The sequence below is a fragment of the Nerophis ophidion genome, linkage group LG20, assembly GCF_033978795.1.
Source record: "Nerophis ophidion isolate RoL-2023_Sa linkage group LG20, RoL_Noph_v1.0, whole genome shotgun sequence".
Classification (NCBI taxonomy): Eukaryota; Metazoa; Chordata; class Actinopteri; order Syngnathiformes; family Syngnathidae; genus Nerophis; species Nerophis ophidion.
In genome coordinates this window covers 17,882,524-17,903,112 of record NC_084630.1, presented here as the reverse complement: position 1 = coordinate 17,903,112, position 20,589 = coordinate 17,882,524, and the positions used below count along the sequence as shown (strand labels likewise).

The 20,589-nt window shown below is 39.7% G+C and overlaps 1 protein-coding gene across 6 annotated transcripts in view; it reads left to right on the top strand.

Annotated features, from left to right (window-relative positions):
• LOC133538819 (testis-expressed protein 2-like) overlaps nt 1-20,589 on the top strand; it is an 82,504-nt gene that overhangs the window by 10,169 nt on the left and 51,746 nt on the right. For 2 of the 6 annotated variants that reach the window (XM_061880633.1, XM_061880632.1), the window contains exons 3-5: nt 9,930-10,004; nt 14,238-15,753; nt 17,737-17,937. In XM_061880633.1, the coding sequence (XP_061736617.1) occupies nt 14,263-15,753; nt 17,737-17,937 (1,692 nt within the window). In that variant the 5' untranslated portion in view covers nt 9,930-10,004; nt 14,238-14,262. Of the gene's footprint in view, nt 1-9,864; nt 10,005-14,237; nt 15,754-17,736; nt 17,938-20,589 lie in introns of those variants that run through there. The other 4 variants (XM_061880631.1, XM_061880630.1, XM_061880634.1 and 1 more) reach the window with 3 other exon arrangements.

The window sequence follows — 20,589 nt, the reverse complement described above, 5'->3', positions numbered from 1 at the left end:
TCACAATTTGTCTTTGCACCACTAAACACCATAAATTTAGTTTTCTTATCATTTAATGATAACTTTTTAACGTCAAACCATTTTTTTAGCTGAATCAACTCAACCTCTATTATCCTCAACACTTCCTTAATACTATTTGTCACAGGCTGACGCAAATGTTCGTTGAAAGAAATGTTGAAATGTAATATTTATTCTGCACATTTTTCACCAAATTGGAAAACATTAGTAAAAGGGGGCCAGTTACTGGCTTAGAATGGCTAAAGTTATAGATGTTTGTTTCCAAGTTAAAGGAAACAGCAGGCTGTCTTCTAATGGATTTATTACAATCTTTGCAAGCTGTGTAATGTTTGCTGTGGTCTATAACTGCACAACAACTGTCAGAAATGCAGCCAATATTACACACATATAGTGTGTCATGAGACATGCAAATATAAAATGAATACACAGAGGACATAAGTAAAATGAATTTTGAGCTCAAATATGCCTACAAACAAGGCATAATGACGCTAGCCTAAATAGCATGTTAGCTTCAATTAACTTTCACTGACCAAATATGCCTGATTAGCACTCCAACAAGTCAATAACGTCAACAAAGCTCATTATTGTGGATTCACGCACAGCATAAAAAGTTTGGTGGACAAAGTGAGACAAAGAAGGGTGACATAAAACACGTCTTACTGTGGCAGCGTCAGAGAAAGTTGTACGTAATTAAACTACGGTGAGTTCAAGGACTGCCGTAATTAGTAGGACAAAATGGCGCTTAACAGATACTCTTATTAGTGAAGCATGTTCAAAAATAAACAGTGGTATTTCTAACAATTAGGACGGTTTGTGTAATGTTTGTCCTCAAGGAACCATAATAAAAGAAAAAAATTGTTTTCCCCCCATATTTTTACATTTTCATACATTTTTGAAAGAGCTCCAAGGAGCCACTAGGGCAGCGCTAAAGCGTCACATGTGGGTCTAGAGCCGCGGGTTGCGGACCTCGGACCTATACCATGGAGAAATCTGCTGACGTAAATAAGGCAAAATACATCACACTCCTCTGAAATTCAAAATGGCTCGCTTGGATTAAATGTGGAAGAAGGCAAGATGGTTTTACAAATATCTCCTCTATGCCTCCATGATTTTATTCGACATTTCTGGGTCTTATAGGGCAATTTTTCAACCTTTTTTGAGCCAAGGCACATTTTTTGCGTTTAAAAAATCCAGAGGCACACCACCAGCAGAAATGTATTAAAAACAATACTCAGTTGACAGTAAAAAGTCGTTGTCGCAATTGTTGGATATGACTTAAAAGCATAACCAAGCATGCATCACTATAGCTCTTGTCTCAAAGTAGATGTACTGTCACTACCTGTCACAGCATGCCGTGACTTATTTTGAGTTTTTTGCTGTTTTCCTGTGTAGTGTTTTAGTACTTTTCTTGCGCTCCTATTTTGGTGGCTTTTTCTCTTTCTTTGGTATTTTCCTGTAGAAGTGTTATGTCTTCCTTTGAGCGATACTTCCCGCATCTACCTCGTTTTAGCAATCAAGAATATTTCACTCGTTTTTATCCTTCTTTGTAGGGACAATGTTGATTGTTATGTCATGTTCGGATGTACATTGTCTTTGCTCCACAGTAAGTCCATGCTGTTGTCCAGCATTCTGTTTTTTTGTTTTCTTTGAAGCCAGTATATTTTTAGGGCCCGCCAGGCCCATTGCAAAAGGACTCCCCCTTTTGCAATGGGCCAAAGGACCCTATTAAAACTGTAAGGTTTTATTATTATTATTCTTTATTATTATTCCGCACCTTCGCACCCTAATTTGTACCCCCTTAACATGCTACAAAACTCACCAAATTTGACACACACGTCGGTATGGCAAACTTTCCCAACTTATTAAGCAACCAAACCCCCAAAATCAAAATTGCGCGCTAGCGCCCCCTAGGAAGAAACAAAAAACAGACTGCTTGTAACTTCCGTTAGCAATGTCGTAGAGACATGAAACCCTAAACTCTATGTAGGACTGACTTAGACCTACTTTTCATAATTTTACTTTCTAGGGCAAAAATCAACAAAAATTTAGCAAAAACCCATTCAAAGCAAAATTTTCGCAAAAAATGCTAAATATTAAAAACCAAACCCCAAAACTCAAAATTGCGCTCTAGCGCCCCCTAGGAATACAACACAGACAAACTGCTCCTAGGAAAAAAACTCAGACAAAACTGCTTGTAACCTCCGGTAGGAATGTCAGAGAGACTTGAAACAAAAACCTCTATGTAGGTCTCACTTAGACCTACGTTTTAATAATCGACATCCTTCAGCAAAAATCAACAGGAAGTTTGCTATTCCCACTTCAATACAACTGCATTCCTTTTACAATGCATTAGAGTCTCGAAATGGTGGCACAAAGGCGTATTTATAAAAATGCCCAAGCCACTTTACAACTGTTATTACTATGAGACTGATGTATAACACATGTGTTACAATTTTTTCTCTGTGTAATAAACCATCCATCCATCTGCTACCGCTTATCCGGGCTTGGGTTACGGGGGCAGCAGCCTAAGCGGGTCCGACCAATGCTGCTTGCAGCTTTAATTAGTTTTGCTCTGCATAGCCTTCCCTAAGCTTTAATGCCTTTTCTTTGGAGCACTCACCTTTTGTTTTTTTTTTGGTTTAAGCATTAGACACCTTTTTTTTACCTGCACACTGCCTCCCGCTGTTTCCGACATCTACAAAGCAATTGGCTACCGGCTGCCACCTACTGATATGGAAGAGTATTATACGGTTAATCTGCCGAGCTCTTGACAGCACCGACACTCAACAACAACACATCATTTTCAGACTGTAATTACTGGTTTGCAAAAAATATTTTTAACCCATATAGGTGAAATTAGATAATGTCTCACGTCACACTAGACTGTATCTCACGGCACAGTGGTTGAAAAAGACAGTTATAGGGATCCCAAATACACACAAACAGGTAACAACAGATATTAAAAGTTGGTTTTGCATATTAGGGCCCCTTTAAGTAATATAACGATTATTGATTGCAATGGTTTGGATGACACAAAGGGTGTCAAAGTTATGCTACATATGTAACTCAGATTTTGGGGCATGGTTTGGTTAATGTTGGTATGGTAATGGAAAAAAATACAAAACAAAACCCTTTTTGCTTTACTTAATTGTAAAATAAATACAAAACCCCACAAACTTTAAAATTCCTAAATGCTATACAAAAAATAAATATAAATAATATACTCTAATTCCCCTGTATCTGCGGGCGTTATATACCAAGACCACTAGGAGATTAATTTAATTCGAATTAGGACAGGTCCGACCGGTAGGAGGCCACGGGGAAGACCCAGGACACGTTGGGAAGAAAGACTATGTCTCCAGGCTGGCCGGGGAATGCCTCGGGATTCCCCGGGAAGAGCTGGACGAAGTGGATGGGGAGAGGAAAGTCTGGGCTTATCTGCTTAGGCTGCTGGCCCAGCGACCCGACCTCGGATGAGCGGAAGAAGACGGATGGATCGATGGATTCACATGTGCGAGTTGTCATTTTTAAACATGGCCAAATCTCAATATGCTGGATCATAAAACGCAACAAACGCAGCATCGCCACTGCCTCCTCTCCTCTGTCAACAAACAGTAAAGTGTCTTTTACAACACGGGTCAACTGAGACGAAAGTGAAAATCACGATAGAGGATGTTCTGTGTTAAGGACACGGAAATTAATTAAAACCCAGCGTGTAATTCAAAATGGGCGCCGAAACTTTGTTCCTTAATGGCACAGATACCTACGTTATTTTTCCTTATATTTTGGGGATCTGTCGATAAAGTCCCAAAAAGCAAAATGCAGTTTTTGCGGACAGGCAATACAAGGAAAACATTTTGGTAGGAAAAGATGTTGTTCTTCTTAAACACAAAAAAGGTTCTGTAAATTAACCAAAACCAGGGTCCAACAACTGAGGTACCTTGGGTTACCTGTATCATTACAACCCAACCTTTATTCTTTCTATAAATGCTGAGCAGACACTCAGCCTTCTTGGTAAAGCACCTCTTTTCTGGTTTAGCATTGTGTTTCTAGTGCAGCGAATTCAGTGGCACAGCCAAAGGATTTTGTGAATTTGGTCCCTGTTATCTATCAATGAAAGTGAGTAAAAATAAATGCATGGTGGGGCCTGTGGAGAAAATCATCCTTAAAAGTGAGTGCTCTTGGCTGTCAGTCATGGTTGAACTAACCCGAGCTCTCTGTTCTTTGAAAGGTAAACAGCTCACCTTCTAAAAATGCAGTAAAACAGGTAGTAGCGGTTTAGTTTCACTCAGAATTGTTTGCCTGCTTGTCTAATGATCTGACAACTCAGGCATACTCTGTGTAGGTGCATCTCAATAAACTGAAACATCTTGGAAGTAGGGCTAGGCGATATATCAAGTATACTCGTTTGTCTCTGTGCAATACAGAAAATGACTATATTGTGATATACAGTATATATATATATATATATATATATATATATATATATATATATATATATATATATATATATATATATTCATATATGTATATATATATGTGTATATGTGTGTATATAGATATTTGTATATACATATATATATATACAGATATACATATATATATATATACATATATATATATATCTGCTATGAGGTGGTGACTTGTCCAGGGTGTACACCGCCTTCCGCCCGATTATAGCTGCGATAGACACCAGTGCCCCCCGCAACCCCAAAGGGAATAAGCGGTAGAAAATGGATGCATGGATATATATAGGTGTGTGTGTGTGTGTGTGTGTGTGTGTGTGTGTGTGTGTGTGTGTGTGTGTGTGTGTGTGATATATATATCAGGGGTCGGGAACCTTTTTGTCTGAGAGAGCCATGACAGCAATATAATATTTTTTAAGACTGAATACAACTAAATGCGTGCATTTTTTACGTAAGACCAACATTTTTAGTGTATAATACGTCTCTAATTATCTTTAATAACATTGTTATTTCTTGAACAGGTGCGGTAGAAAACGAATGGCTGTATTAAAATGCATGAGAATGTTTTATATTTTGTACGTTATTTTTAACAGCGTGATTACCAGCGGAATTATTCATTACTTATCGTGTTAAGCAATGTCAGCTAAGATTTATCTGAGAGCCAGATGCAGTCATCAAAAGAGCCACATCTGGCTCTAGAGCCATAGGTTCCATACCCCTGATGTGTGTGTAAATATATATATATATATATATATATATATATATATATATATATATATATATATACACACACATATTAAAAGTGTCAAAATACATTTTGGTACCAGTGCCAAAATATTTGTATCGGCACAACCCTTATCTGTACACATACATAAACATACATAGTAGATCATGTCTACTTGGTGATTTGATAAGTAGCTCACCTGCTGGAAAAGTGTGAGCTCGCCTGAGGAAGGAGCACTGAAAGACACATGTGATGCGTTACAAAATTTGATCTTGTCGTCACATAGCCTGCAGCTTGCAACACAAACAACAAAATATGACTTGTCTTTAAAGGAAAAGATAGTTGCAGCAGTTTCAAACTGAGCATCATACTAGATTGATTTCTTATGGCTCTAATTTAAATGGCATGCCAAATTGTCAAGGACTACATTGTTCAGCTCAATATGATTCTATTCGCACTATGTTGAAGGGCTGTGAATCTTTAGGCACCACACGATTCCATTTGATTCTTGGGGGTAATGATACAATTCAAATTAGATTCTCGATTTAAACCGATCCTTGAATTTAAAATCAATACTTTTTTAATAACATTGGGTGCCAGTTCTAAGATTTCTCCATAAAAAAGACCAGAGATCTGATAATTTTTTATATTACCTAAAATAATGTAGTTTTGTAAAATAAAATGATATTCAAACATTTAATAAAGTCAAATACAAATAAAGCAACAACAGTGGAGTGTCCAGACTTTTTTTTTTTCCAGGAATGGCATTGGAGAGACGCCGAGTTCTGCAGGGTTGGCACGCATACAACAGTCAAAGTGTACCAAATATTACACAGTGTGCCTTTTAAAAGTATTTGGCAAAAACAAATACATTAACTGAACTGAGTAGAACCAAAATCAAAAGATGGTGGGACTAAAATCACGTTTAAAACAGATGGCAGGTAAACACTTTAATAAAAGCATCAATGTTCAAGTCCTTAGCTCTTTTGGGCTCAATGCTTAAAGGGGAACATTATCACAATTTCAAAAGGGTTAAAAACAATAAAAATCAGTTCCCAGTGGCTTGTTGTATTTTTTGAAGTTTTTTACAAAATTTTACCGGTCCCCGGATATCCCTAAAAAAAGCTTTAAAGTGCTTGATTTTCGCTATTTGCATTTCACTGTGACGTCATACAGTGCTGCCAATGTAAACAAACAACGGCGAAAACCACAGCAAGATATAGCGACATTAGCTCGGATTCAGACTCGGATTTCAGCGGCTTAAGCGATTCAACAGATTACGCATGTATTGAAACGGATGGTTGGAGTATGACAGTATTGAAGAAGAAACTGAAGCTATTGAGCGAATAGCTATTGACGCTATTCATAGCCATAGCATGGCCAAATAGCTGCGTTAGCATCGCAGGTAAAATGTGCGGACCAAACGATCAGGACTTTCGCATCTCGTGACACTGGAGCAACTTAAATCCTTCGATTGGTAAGTGTTTTTTTCGCATTAAATGTAGGTGGAAGGAAACGTAATATAGTTGCAAATGCATCTGCAGGTTATCCATACATCTCTGTTCCATGTCTGCTTTAGCACCGCCGGTAAACAGCATGTTAGCATCGATTAGCGTAGCATGTTAGCATTGATTAGCTGGCAGTCAACATCAACAAAACTCACCTTTGTGAATTTGTTGATTTTATAGTTGCAAATGCATCTGCAGGTTATCCATACATCTCTGTGCTATGTCTGCTTTAGCACCGCCGGTAAATAGCATGTTAGCGTCGATTAGCGTAGCATGTTAGCATCAATTAGCTGGCAGTCACGCCGTAACCAAATATGTCTGATTAGCACATAAGTCAACATCAACAAAACTCACCTTTGTGATTTCGTTGAATTTATCGTTGCAAATGCATCTGCAGGTTATCCATACATCTCTGTGCCATGTCTGTCATCGGCGGTAAAATGTGGAGACACTCCAGCACATTCAATGGGGCTCTGGCGGCAGACATTTTCGCATCTTCTGGCCAGTGGTGCAACTTGAATCCCTCCCTGTTAGTGTTGTTACACCCTTCGACAACACACCGACGAGGCATGATGTCTCCAAAGTTCCAAAAAATAGTCGAAAAAACGGATAATAACAGAGCTGAGACCCGGTGTTTGCAATGTGTTGAAAATGAAAATGGCGGCTGTATTACCTCGGAGACGTCACGTTCTGACGTCATCGCCACCAGAGCAATAAACAGAAAGGCGTTTAATTTGCCAAAATTCCCCCATTTAGAGTTCGGAAATCGGTTAAAAAAATAGATGGTCTTTTTTCTTTACCATCAACATATATATTGATGCTTACATAGGTCTGGTGATAATGTTCCCCTTTAAGATACCTGAATGGCTAAGCCTCGTGTCAACCATAGTTGCAAGTAAATTATATTCAATGAGCGTTGGTGCTGAAAAGCTCCGTTCACATGTAGGACTGTTTACAGGAATTGCTACAGCTATTTTACAAAAACTAAACAGTACATGGAACTAGAGATGTCCGATAATGGCTTTTTTGCCAGTATCCGATATTTCCATATTGTCCAAGTCTTAATTACCGATACCGATATCAACCGATACCGATATATACAGTCGTGGAATTAACACATTATTATGCCTAATTTTGTTGTGATGCCCCGCTGGATGCAATAAACAATGTAACTAGGTTTTCCAAAATAAGTCAACTCAAGTTATGGAAAAAAATGCCAACATGGCACTGCCATATTTATTATTGAAGTCACAAAGTGCATAATTTTTTTAACATGCCTCAAAACAGCAGTTTGGAATTTGGGATATGCTCTCCCTGAGAGAGCATGAGGAGGTTGAGGTGGGGAGGGGGTAGCAGGGGTGTATATTGTAGCGTTGCGTGAGAGTCAGTGCTGCAAGAGCTTCTGGGTATTTGTTCTGGTGTGTTTATGTTGTGTTACGGTGCGGATGTTCTCCCGAAATGTGTTTGTCATTCTTGCTTGGTGTGGGTTCACAGTGTGGCACATATTTGGGGCGGCATGGCGTAGTGGGTAGAGCGGTCATGCCAGAAGCCTGAGGGTTGCAGGTTCGCTTCCCACCTATTGACATCCAAATCACTGCCGTCGTGTCCTTGGGCAGGACACTTCACCTTTGCCCCCGGTGCTGCTCACACTGGTGAATGAATGATGAATGAATGATTGGTGGTGGTCGGAGGGGCCGTAGGCGCAAACTGGCAGCCACGCTTCCGTCAGTCTACCCCAGGGCAGCTGTGGCTACAGATGTAGCTTACCACCACCAGGTGTGAATGAATGATGGGTTCCAACTTCTTTGTGAGTGTTTTGAGTATCTAATAATAGAAAAGCGCGATATAAATTTAAACCATTATTATTATTATTATTATTTGTAACAGTGCTAAAGTTGTTTGTACGGCCACCCTCAGTGTGACCTGTATGGCTGGTGACCAAGTATGCGTTGCATTCACTTGTGTGTGTGAAAACCCGTATATATTATGTGACTGGGCTGGCACGCAAAGGCAGTGCCTTTTAAGGTTTATTGGCGCTCTGTACTTTTTCCTACATCCGTGTAGAGAGCGACGTTTTAAAACGGCATAAATTTTACTTTTTGAAACCGATAATTTCCGATATTACATTTTAAAGCATTTATCGTCCGATAATATGGGCCCTAGTGTGTGAATGTGAGTGTGAATGTTGTCTGTCTATCTGTGTTGGTCCTGCGATGAGGTGGCGACTTGTCCAGGGTGTACCCTGCCTTCCGCCCGATTGTAGCTGAGATAGGCGCCAGCGCCCCCCGCGACCCCGAAAGGGAATAAGCGGTAGAAAATGAATGAATGAATGAATATGGGCAGTCCGATATTATCAGACATCTCTACATGGAACATTTCCTGATAAGGTTGTAAAAACACAGTCAGAGCTATTGGCATGTAAGTTCCAAATAGAAATGGAAGGTGGTTCAATGGTCTTGGAAAGGCTTGCGTAGGGAAAGTAAAAGGCTCTATCGGTATCGACCATCAACATATCGCTATCAGTGTCAGTATCAAAGTATCGCCCGACCTTTAGTGCCAGCAGAGCAACAAATCTTTCGATATGGCTAATAAAGTGTATTCTTTGGAGCGTTACTTTTGAAAGCGCTTTGGTTTTTGAGTCCACCCTGAGTGAAGATTCTTACTAGTCCTCCTCTACTAGTCTTACTAGTTCTCCTCTACTAGTCTTTCTAGTCCTCTATTATGCTCTGACAGAAAATCATATCCACATCAATTTTAAAAGCGAAATATCACAGTTAAATTTATTGTAACTAAATGACTTATGCACCACTCAGTGAAGGACCATGGATGTCAGGATCCTGGCTGCTCATCATCAGTCATCATCAATCAAAAAAGAATGTCCGCCACCCGCATATGTGTGTGTCGATTAAGATTACATACCAATACGTGCGCCACTGTGCGTCGAATAACATTTCCTGACACCCGAATATAGGTGCGCTGAATCCAATGATGAAGATTGCCCGTTAATATGTGCGCACACTGCGCGCCATATAAGATTACTCAAAACTACAATAAGAAGTATAAACCATACAACTTTGAATATTAAGAGTATGTAAACCTTTCCGACCTTGTTTACTTCCATGACAATCTCCAGGCTCCTACGTTTCAGAAATATCCATCTGTCCATCCATCCATCCCTCCATTTCCTACCACTTATTCCCTATTGGGTCGCAGGGGGCGCTGGTGCCTATCTCAGCTACAACCGGGCGGAAGGCGGGGTACCCTGGACAAGTCGCCACCTCATCACAGGTCTCCGTCCATCCATTTTCTATCAATGTCCCCATTGTCCTTCAAGCAACTAAAATGTGTCGATTTTCATGTGAACTGTCAGTGTTAAATTATGTATGTTACCATTAGACAATTTTATAATGACCACATACCGTATTTCCTTGAATAGCCGCCGGGGACAATCCTGCGCTTATTCTAGGCATGCGGTTAAAGTAAGCAGGCGCTAATATTTTTAAAACTTCTTCTCACCCCTGCGCTTACCAATGGCATGCAGTAAAAAATTGAGTGTGATTAAAAAAATAATAATAATAAAAAATTATTCCGCAGCCCGGTGGTTGGGGACCACTGTTCTACAACATGTCATCGCGCCCACCTTTACGCCAGGCTATCTGCGTGCCAGTAGGATGCATCCATTTTGCTACTTCTCATACAAGATTGCAATGCATACTTAGTCAACAGCGATACCGTTTACACTGATGGTTGTGATATAAACAACTTTAACACCCTTACTAATATGCGCCACACTCTGTGAACCCTAACCAAACAAGAATAACAAACACATTTCTGGAGAACAGTGGCTCTGTAACACATTTTAAACGCAACATAAGAATTACCCAGAATTCCAATGCATCCATGACTCTTGGCTATGTTATACACGCGCCCCCAACCCCGCCCACCTCAACCGACGCACGGAGGGGGTGTTGGTGCTAGCGCGTGTATAATATAGCCAAAAGTCATGGATGCATTGGAATCTTATGTTGCGTTTATAATGTGTTACAGAGCCAATGTTCTCCAGAAATCTGTTTGTTATTCTTGTTTGGTTAGGGTTCACAGAGTGTGGCGCATATTAGTAAGAGTGTTAAAGTTGTTTTATATCACAACCATCAGTGTGTTCTGTATGGCTGTGGAACAAGACCCTTGGTTTACACATAGTAAAAGCAAAAAAAAAGTTCTCTGCCATTTTGAAAATGACGGTAGGGGAAGCGTCGCTCGTTACGTCACAAATTTGACCCGGCGGTAAAGGTAAGCATGCGTTTATAAAAATCTGAGGAGCGAGTTTTACCCGGCAGTAATTCAAGGCAGGCGCATATTACATGCCCGGCGGCTATTCAAGGAAATACGATGGTTCAGTTGGCAAGTGTTTTTGTATCATATATTTGAACTTTGTGTTTGTTTTTGATTAATTAGACTGAGTGTGTTCCAAATTAGTACCAACTATATAGAGTCTGTACATGTTCCACTCATGTAATAGGCATGGTCAGTAACAAATGCTGTGTAAATTGTTCTGTATTATACGCCAGCTCGCACTTTAAAAACAAAACTAATAGTAATCCATGTATTTTAGACCAATGATAAGTCATTATTTGGCGTACCACTCTTTGGAGCCCAAGTGCAACACTTGCCACACTTTAAAATAGCTTTTCGCAAATATTTCCGCCTCTGAGTGGGGTGGCACCTAGAGTGGCCTATCAGACTCTTGGGGTGGTACGTGCCACTCCTGGCCACACTCTAGACACGCCACTGGGCAACAAGAGAAGTATCCAACTCTTCTCTTTTCTAAAGGGGCGGTATAGCTCGGTTGGTAGAGTGGCCGTGCCAGCAACTTGAGGGTTGCAGGTTCGATTCCCGCTTCCGCCATCCTAGTTACTGCCGTTGTGTCCTTGGGCAAGACACTTTACCCACCTGCTCCCAGTGCCACCCACACTGGTTTAAATCTAACTTAGATATTGGGTTTCACTATGTAAAAGCGCTTTGAGTCCCTAGAGAAAAGCGCTATATAAATATAATTCACTTCAATTCACTTCAAAGTAAATCTGTCCAGCAGATATGGGCATCTACATCAACCATATGGTATGGCTGAATATACATTGTTTTTTTCTTTTGAATCGATTTTTTATTTGTTTTATTTTTATTGATTAATGCCCGTTACAAATTAGAATTGTGATTTATTCAAAAATATATATATTTTTTACACCGTTACTACTTTGTTATGGCAAATATTCAAGATATGTAATATTGGTAGTTTCTCTTTGAAAAAAATGTAAAACGTCATCTTATTGTTTTCTCTCTATGGCAGGCCTGAGCAATTATTTTGACTTGGGGGGGGCACATTTAGAGAAACAAATGTGTCTGGGGGGGCCGGTATATCTATTTTTAGGAACACTAATACAAAACCTCACAATAATGTCTGATTGAATGCTAAAAACGTTATGACAGATCGCCTTAAAAAACGGAATGGAATTTTTACATTTAAAAAACGGAATGGAATTTTTACATTTTTCTTTGAACGATAAAACAGAATATTGACAAAATATGAATGTCACACCCCCCTTATGATCGACATATTTTACAAGTGAAACGCAACAAAAATGCAACAACAGTGAAATATGAATGCGAAGGGTACACAACAAACCCACCTACAATCTAATATATCTGATATTTGCTGAATTTCCCACAGGGGTCAATAATGTACTTTCTATTCCATTCTATACATCACTAAGCTTTGGAACTTTGTTGTGAAAATCTCCTGCTGCGTCTGTGGAAACACTCCCCACCCACACTGCTTGGTGCCTTGTCTGAGCTGCTGTGACGTAGATGACCATAGTAACTAATTAGATGACCATAGTAACTATATAGATTACCATAGTAACTAATTAGATTACCATATAAACTGATATATCATCCATAAGCGCAGATTCCAACCATTGAAATACTTTGTATAGTTCAAGACTTACGGTAATTTGAAATAATCACTGCACATCATAATGGCAGCTACACTCTCCATCTTAAAGATCTAAAAAAAAATTATTAACCGGCCGCATGTGGCCCCCGGGCCTTAATTTTTCCTGCTCTGTTCTATGGTCTTCTCGAGAAATTATTTTGAATAAGATTATATTTAAAAGGGAACTTATTATAAAATATTTACTTTTTAATTGTTTTAAAAACATATTTGGGTCTCTGGAGAGCCTAAATATAGCCCTTTGAGATGCAGCAAGGCAGAGGGGTTAGTGTGTCTGCCTCACAATACGAAGGTCCTGAGTAGTCAGGGTTCAATCCCGGGCTCGGAATCTTTCTGTGTGGAGTTTGCATGTCCTCCCTGTGAATGCGTGGATTCCCTCCGGGTACTCCGGCTTCCTCCCACTTCCAAAGACATGCACCTGGGGATAGGTTGATTGGCAACACTCAATTGGCCCTAGTGTGTGAATGTGAGTGTGAATGTTGTCTGTCTATTTGTGTTGGCCGTGCGATGAGGTGGCGACTTGTCCAGGTTGTACCGCGCCTTCCGCCCGATTGTAGCTGAGATAGGCACCAGCGCCCCCCGCTACCCCAAAGGGAATAAGCGGTAGGAAATGGATGGATGGATGGATGGAGATGCAGCAACTCGGTCTCGGTCTACATAATCCATTGCAATACAAAACAGCACAACCTCAGGACCAACAGAATACAACGGCAATTTGGATTAAAAAAAAAAAAAAAACATCTATCCATTTTCTACAGAATGTCTGTCTCGGAGTTGCGAGGGAGCTGGAGCCTATTCCAGCTGCACTTAGGCGGAATGCAGGGTACACCCTGAATAAGTCATCCCTTCACAGGTAGACTGACCACCATTCACACTCAGACTCACACACTGGGGAAAATATAGTGTTGTCAATCAGCCTATCCCAGGTGCATGTCTTTGGGGGTGGGAGGAAGCCAGAGTACCCGGAGAGAACCCACACAGTTACATAAAAAAACAACATAATCAGAACAAAAACATTTTGCACTTAAGTGGTAAAATACATTTGAAGGTACAAAAGAGTTGATGGACTTTTTAAGGTTATTTTAATCAGATGTAAAGGAACAAGCGGTAGAAAATGGACGAGATGGATGGGGCTTTGAACCTGAATGACCTGTGAACATATTAGCGAAAGCATCACAGTAAATATGCCAGAATTAGCTATAGTATTACATTTGATCTGTTCTAAAGCATGCACCAATAAACATAAATTCTAAAACAGGTCAACATAAATACTCATTAACTAAGAGTGCAAGTTGTACCTTTGTACAAATCTGGTTTCCGTTTACCACTGTTTCGTTTAGTTTTTTTGAAATTGTGGTATGTAGACATACGCAATGAGATTTTGATTGTATGATAACCTTAAGCAAAAATATCATAGACGCAATGAACATTTTAGGGTTGTTAGATCCTCAAATACATGTTTTGTCAGTTCTCGATGAACTCTTTTTAATTTTATCTTTTGCTCTTCATGACAGACATAAACAAAGGGGAAGGACTGCAATGACTCGCCAGCCCCCTAACCATGCAGACATCACTTACTCTACAGACAAAGAGCCCCCTGTGTTGGCCCCCAAGCTCCAAGTCCAGAGATCAGATTCAAATCAGACAATTACTATTCACTTTTCAGCTATTGGGAAGGAGGAAGAGGATGAGGAGGAAGAACCGTACTCAACATCTGTCTCCTCCACATCTACCGCTCAAGATGAATCAAATGTTGTGACAGCCATTGAGGCAAGTGAGGAGATGTTTGAAGCAGCACAATTGAACTCTTCAGCCGAGGATGCACTGATACCCAAATTTCTTGGACATTCTCCACTTTGTACTTCTCTAGAAAACAGTTCAACGAAAACTTCATTACCACAAAAGGGCTCCAAGTCTAATTCAACACCAACTAAATCTTTGAGTTTTCCTCCTAGCGACAAGCCCGTTTCGAATATGGTTAAATCCTTGTCCTCTGAAATTGAGTCCAAGGATGGAGGCCCTTCTTTTACTGCCCCCACAGTAAGACATAAACATCTAATGAAATCACTGGTGAAATCCTTATCTTTAGACACACCCCAGGACTCATCCACACTCTCCCGCCTTTCAGAGACTCGCCTGAATCTGCAAATGTTCAAACAATTCACTCAGTCACGGTTGCAGACTGCTTCAGCTGCGGCATCAGCTGATGACTTAAAAACTGCTCCTCCATCTGTATCGACCTCACCAGATAGCCGCAGCTTCTTTAACGTCTCTGAGGTCGAAGCACGATTTGAAGACACTAAGCGCCGTCTGTCCGAGGCCATCTATGAACCACTTCAAATCCTGAGTAAGATCATTGATGAAAAGAGCAGTAGCAGCAGTCTCAGTAGACCAAAGGCTCTGTCTGCTAGTGCCTCTGAGCCCTATAACCTGACATCTGCCATTGGGCCCCTGGAAAGCAACAACAACTGCATTAAGGAAGAAGATGGCACTGACGTGGAGGGTGAAAGCCTAAATAGTGGAACCTCTGGCCTGGCTGAATCTCATGTGGCACTTCCTTCCGACACGAAGAGCCCAAATAAATCATCATCATTACCCATATCTTTGGATAATTGTTCCATGTCGGCGCTTGCTAAACAGGAGGACGAGGAGTTTTGTATTTTGTACAGTGAGGATTTTGAAAGTTACACTGACACTGACCTAGGAACTGGTAATCAAACTAAAGTGCCTTTAAGTCGTAGTACTGAATCATCCGGCGAGATTGAATCAGAAAGTATTGTACAAGCACCGAGTGTTCCACACTATACTCTTTCCATCCTTACAATACTGGTTTATGGGTATTTTATATTGCCCTTGCCGGACTACATTGGAGGAATACTGCTTGGAGTGGCATTTGGATTCTTTGTTGCCATTGGAGTTGTGTGGCTGACAGGACCAAAACCTTCCAACGGGTTCCTCCGGCTTTCCAAACGTCATAAAAAATGGTGGAATCTCACAAAGTTGGACATTGAAGAACCTGCAATCTTCAGGGTCAGTCAATATTTATTTCTTATTCATTTATTTTAATGTGGTTTCAATTTATTTTGCAATATGTTTTTGGCACAATAGATAAGTAGTCAATTTACAGCAGTTACTTATTTAAAGCTCTCTCAGGTCTAAAGTGAAGTGACTTAGTGCATAGTAGTAATTTAAATAAGCACCAAGATTATCCTTGTCAAGACCTTTACCCAAAATTACGACACTCACTCGCAAAAATGTATAATTTCAGCTGTGACATCAATGTGCCACCCCGGATCGAAACAAAACATGCTGTTCAATGTCTCTCATGACTGATTATGGGGATTAATGCATACCATGGGGATATCAGTATTTAATCCACTGATGATTTACTCTTTCCTCATTAAAACAGATGTACAAAGTCCAAAATTGCTATAGTAGGTTCATTGTAACAAAGCAATAGAATGGGAACAAATATCTACAAAAAAAATACATCAGATAAATGTTATATGAAATTGTATTTTAATGTGGTAAATTACAATTCCATCCACTACTAACCAGCAAGCATTCAGACCCTTAGACTGGTTTTGTATTCACGAAACACACACATTAACCATGTCTTTTTACAAAAGTACTCCTAATCTACAGGTACATGAAAAAAAGTCACAGAAACAGTCTTATACATCTCCAAAGTGTTGACCTCGGGCACAAAGTTGTAGACCTGCTTAAGACTGGAATTAGCTCAAAGGCCATCAGCGAAAAGCTTGGTGAGAATGAGACCACTGTTGGTGAAATTATTTGAATTACACAGGAGGAGGTTGATAATTGTATCGAGGAAGCTTGGGCTACAGTCATAAAGACAATCAGGCCTTTTTTCCACCAACAATTCTGGCACGTTAAATTCCTTGAACTGTAACTTTCTGGAGATATGTGTAGTTTCTGTTTCCATCGCACTTCACAGTTCATGGTAGTCTATACAAATCAGACTTATGAGGGGTGGAGGAGTATTTCAGTATATTTCCACATTATTTCCATTTAAATAAACAGACAATATTAAGTCAGATGTATTTTACTAAAGGGGGGGGGGGGGGGGGGGGGTGATGACCAAAAAGAACGCGGAGTTGGAATATAATTACAACACTTTATGTACATATTTATATACATATTTACATATTTATATGATATGTAACTACACGCTCCATTCACAGACAGAGTCCCATTGCTTTTATGACCGGTCGAGCGAGTCAAAAGCCCCCAAAAATAATAATAAAATATTTAAAAAAATATTATTTTAAATTTTTTTTTTTTGGTTTTGTTTTTTTTTATTTGTGGCAGCCGTAATTCTTTCGTGGCGGGCCGCCACAAATAAATGAATGTGGGAAACCCTGATATGATTTAAAAACTAAGCGTACCAAATTTTAAATGAAAAGTCGGGCTTTTGTCTGCAGTGTAGAACACAGTCAGATAGTTGTCCCCTTGTAAATATTGAGTTCATGAGGATCAAGCAAGTCCTTATGGTCTATTTCAGATTACATTTATGTGTTTAGCTCACAACGACCATCAGATTTAGCGTTCGCTTGTTAGTAGTAGCATTTGTGTGTGTGTGTGTGTGTGTGTGTGTGTGTGTGTGTGTGTGTGTGTGTGTGTGTGTGTGTGTGTGTGTGTGTGTATATAAATGTATATATTAACTGCAATGCAATAAACTTGTGACTCCAATGCTTTCCAAAAAGGGTTTCTCCCCCAAGTTCCTAGTAAGATTTTTCTTTGTTATTGAACCAAATACAAATGTATTATCTAAAACATTTTCTGACAATTTTTTAAATTCAGTTTTTTCTCTGTTTCTCTATGATATTTGATTGGCTAGACCTAAAACATCAGCAGGGGATAAAATACCCAATGTATTTCTATAAAAAATTGGCTTAAAAATATTTTTGTCAAACAATTTTTTTATAATATTAAATTGACATCTCCCATTCAGACATACATGTACTAATGTCAAATGTTCTTCCTTCTTAGGGTTGGATGAACGAGATGATAAACTACGACCCTGAAACCTACCATGCCACATTGACGCACTCTGTGTATGTTCGCCTGGAGGGCTCCATCATTCGCCTTTCCAAACCAAACCACAATATTGCACGGCGTGCCACACACAGCGAGTCAAAACCTGATGTCACGTACATCAGTCAGAAGATTTACGATTTAACTAATAGCAAAGTATGTCAATGAATTACTTGTTTCCTCTAAAAAACAAAGTTATCACAGTTTTATAAGTTTATCTTTTTAGTGTTGAGACATATGCTCTTAAATTATGACCCCATTTCTGATAGATGTAATACATTGATTGGTCACTGGGTGTACCATCGCTTGTAAAAATTAATCTCCTCGTCTGAACTCCTCTTTTTCCTTGGATGCTTCATTAACATTGTATGTCGCGGCCGTAGTTATAAGACAGACATACACAGCGATACACCTGGCTACTACAAACCCGTTTCCATGAGTTGGGAAATTGTGTTAGATGTAAATATAAACAGAAAACTATGATTTGCAAATCATTTTCAACCCATATTGAGTTGAATATGCTACAAAGACAACATATTTGATGTTCAAACTGATAAGCTTTTTTTTTTTTTTTTTTCAAATAATCATTAACTTTAGAATTTGATGCCAGCAACACGCGACAAAGAAGTTGGGAAAGGTGGCAATAAATACTGATAAAGTTGAGGAATGCTCATCAAACACCTATTTGGAACATCCTACAGGTGTGCAGGCTAATTGGGAACAGGTGGGTGCCATGATTGGGTATAAAAGCAGCTTCCATGAACTGCAAAGTAATTCACAAACAAGGATGGGGCGAGGGTCACCAGTTTGTAAGCATTTGTTGAACGGTTTTAGAACAACATTTCTCAACGAGCTATTGCAAGGAATTTAGGGATTTTACCAACTACGGTCCGTAAAATCATCAAAAGGTTCAGAGAATCTGGAGAAATTACGGCACGTAAGCGATGATATTATGGACATTTGATCCCTCAGGCGGTACTGCATCAAAAACCAACATCAGTGTGTAAAGGATATCACTACATGGGCTCAGGAACACTTCATAAAACCACTGTCAGTAACTACAGTTGGTTGCTACATCCGTAAGTGTAAGTTAAAACTCTGCTATACGAAGCAAAACCCATTTATCAACAACACCAAGGAACGCCGCTGGCAAAGTGGAAAAGTGTTCTGTGGTCTGACGAGTCCACATTTCAAATTATATTTAGAAACTGTGGACGTGGTGTCCTCCGGAACAAAGAGGAAAATAACCATCCTGATTGTTGTAGGCGCAAAGTTCAAAAGCCAGCATCTGTGATGGTATACGGGTGTATTAGTGCCCAAGGCATGGGTAACTTACACATCTGTGGAGGCACCATTAATGCTGAATGGTCCATACAGGTTTATTATTAACATATAGCCCCTGCTTATTTCAGCAAGAAAATGCCAAGCCATGTGTTACTACAGCGTGGTTTTGTAGTAAAAGAGTGGGGGTACTTTCCTGGCCCGCCTGCAGTCCAGACCTGTCTCCCATGGAAAATGTGTGGCTTATTATGAAGCGTAAAATACGACAGTGGAAACCCCGGACTGTTGAACGACTAAAGCTCTACATAAAACAAGAATGGGAAAGAATTCCACTTTCAAAGCTTCAACATTTAGTTTCTTCAGTTCCTAAACGTTTTTTGAGTGTTGTTAAAAGAAAAGGTGATGTAACACAGTGGTGAACATGCCTTTTCCCAACTACTTTGGCACGTGTTGCAGCCTTGAAATTGTAAGTTAATTATTATTTGCAAAAAAAAAAGTTTATGAGTTTGAACATCAAATATCTTGTCTTTGTAGTGCATTCAATTGAATATGGGTTGAAAATGATTTGCTAATCATTGTATTCCGTTTATATTTACATCTAACACAATTTCCCAACTCTATACAGAAACGGGGTTTGTAAATACATTAACAAGTACCGGTAGGTAAACAAGGAGCTTGAGTAAATTAGTACGTCTGAAACGGTGTTGTTGCTTTAAATGTGCCCGTTGATACCCCGTGAGCCAAATCCGACCCAGAAATAACACAATGCCTGCCCCCGACCGAGTTCAGTTAAAAAATTGAGGGACAACATTTTTTGCATCAAATTCCTAAAAATAATAGAGTAGTCTTGATTTGTTTTGGAATAACTTAAGCCCCTGTTGACACCTTGGCAGATCCTTGCATTGACATGTTAACCTTGGTAGCAAACTTCAAACACTGGGGTCCATACTTGCCAACCCTCCCAAATTTCAGTGCCTCTCCCGAAAATCTCCCGGGACAACAATTCTCCCAAATTTCTTACGATTTCCAGCCGGACCTGAGTGAGGACACCCCGTCGTAACGTCCACTTTTCCTCCATATAAACAGCGTGTTGGCCCAGTCACGTTATAACATCTACGGCTTTTGGAGCTCAGTGCGCAACTGCACACACAACAGGAGGAGACTATTATATATATGTCTCCATTATCCATAGGTTTATCTATAACCCATAAAGTAGGCAGGCACGGAGCTATTACTCAGCGTGAGCGTATTCCAGCCGGCACGTTAATATACTGGCACACAACATCCGGATTCCCATCATACATTGTTTCAAAACTACGGCAAGTAGTAATGTCCAATAAAAGATAGTGACAGAAAATAGAACGAGGATGGACAAGTCAACCCTAAACTCACTCCTTTCCTGCAAATTAAATTTCACAGATGCTGCCCATACCTATGCCCCTTCAAAGGCTTTGCTACTGGTTGCAAAGCATTGCACTTTCAAATACAACAATGAGTAGAGAGGAGTGTTATGTGTGTGTATATGTG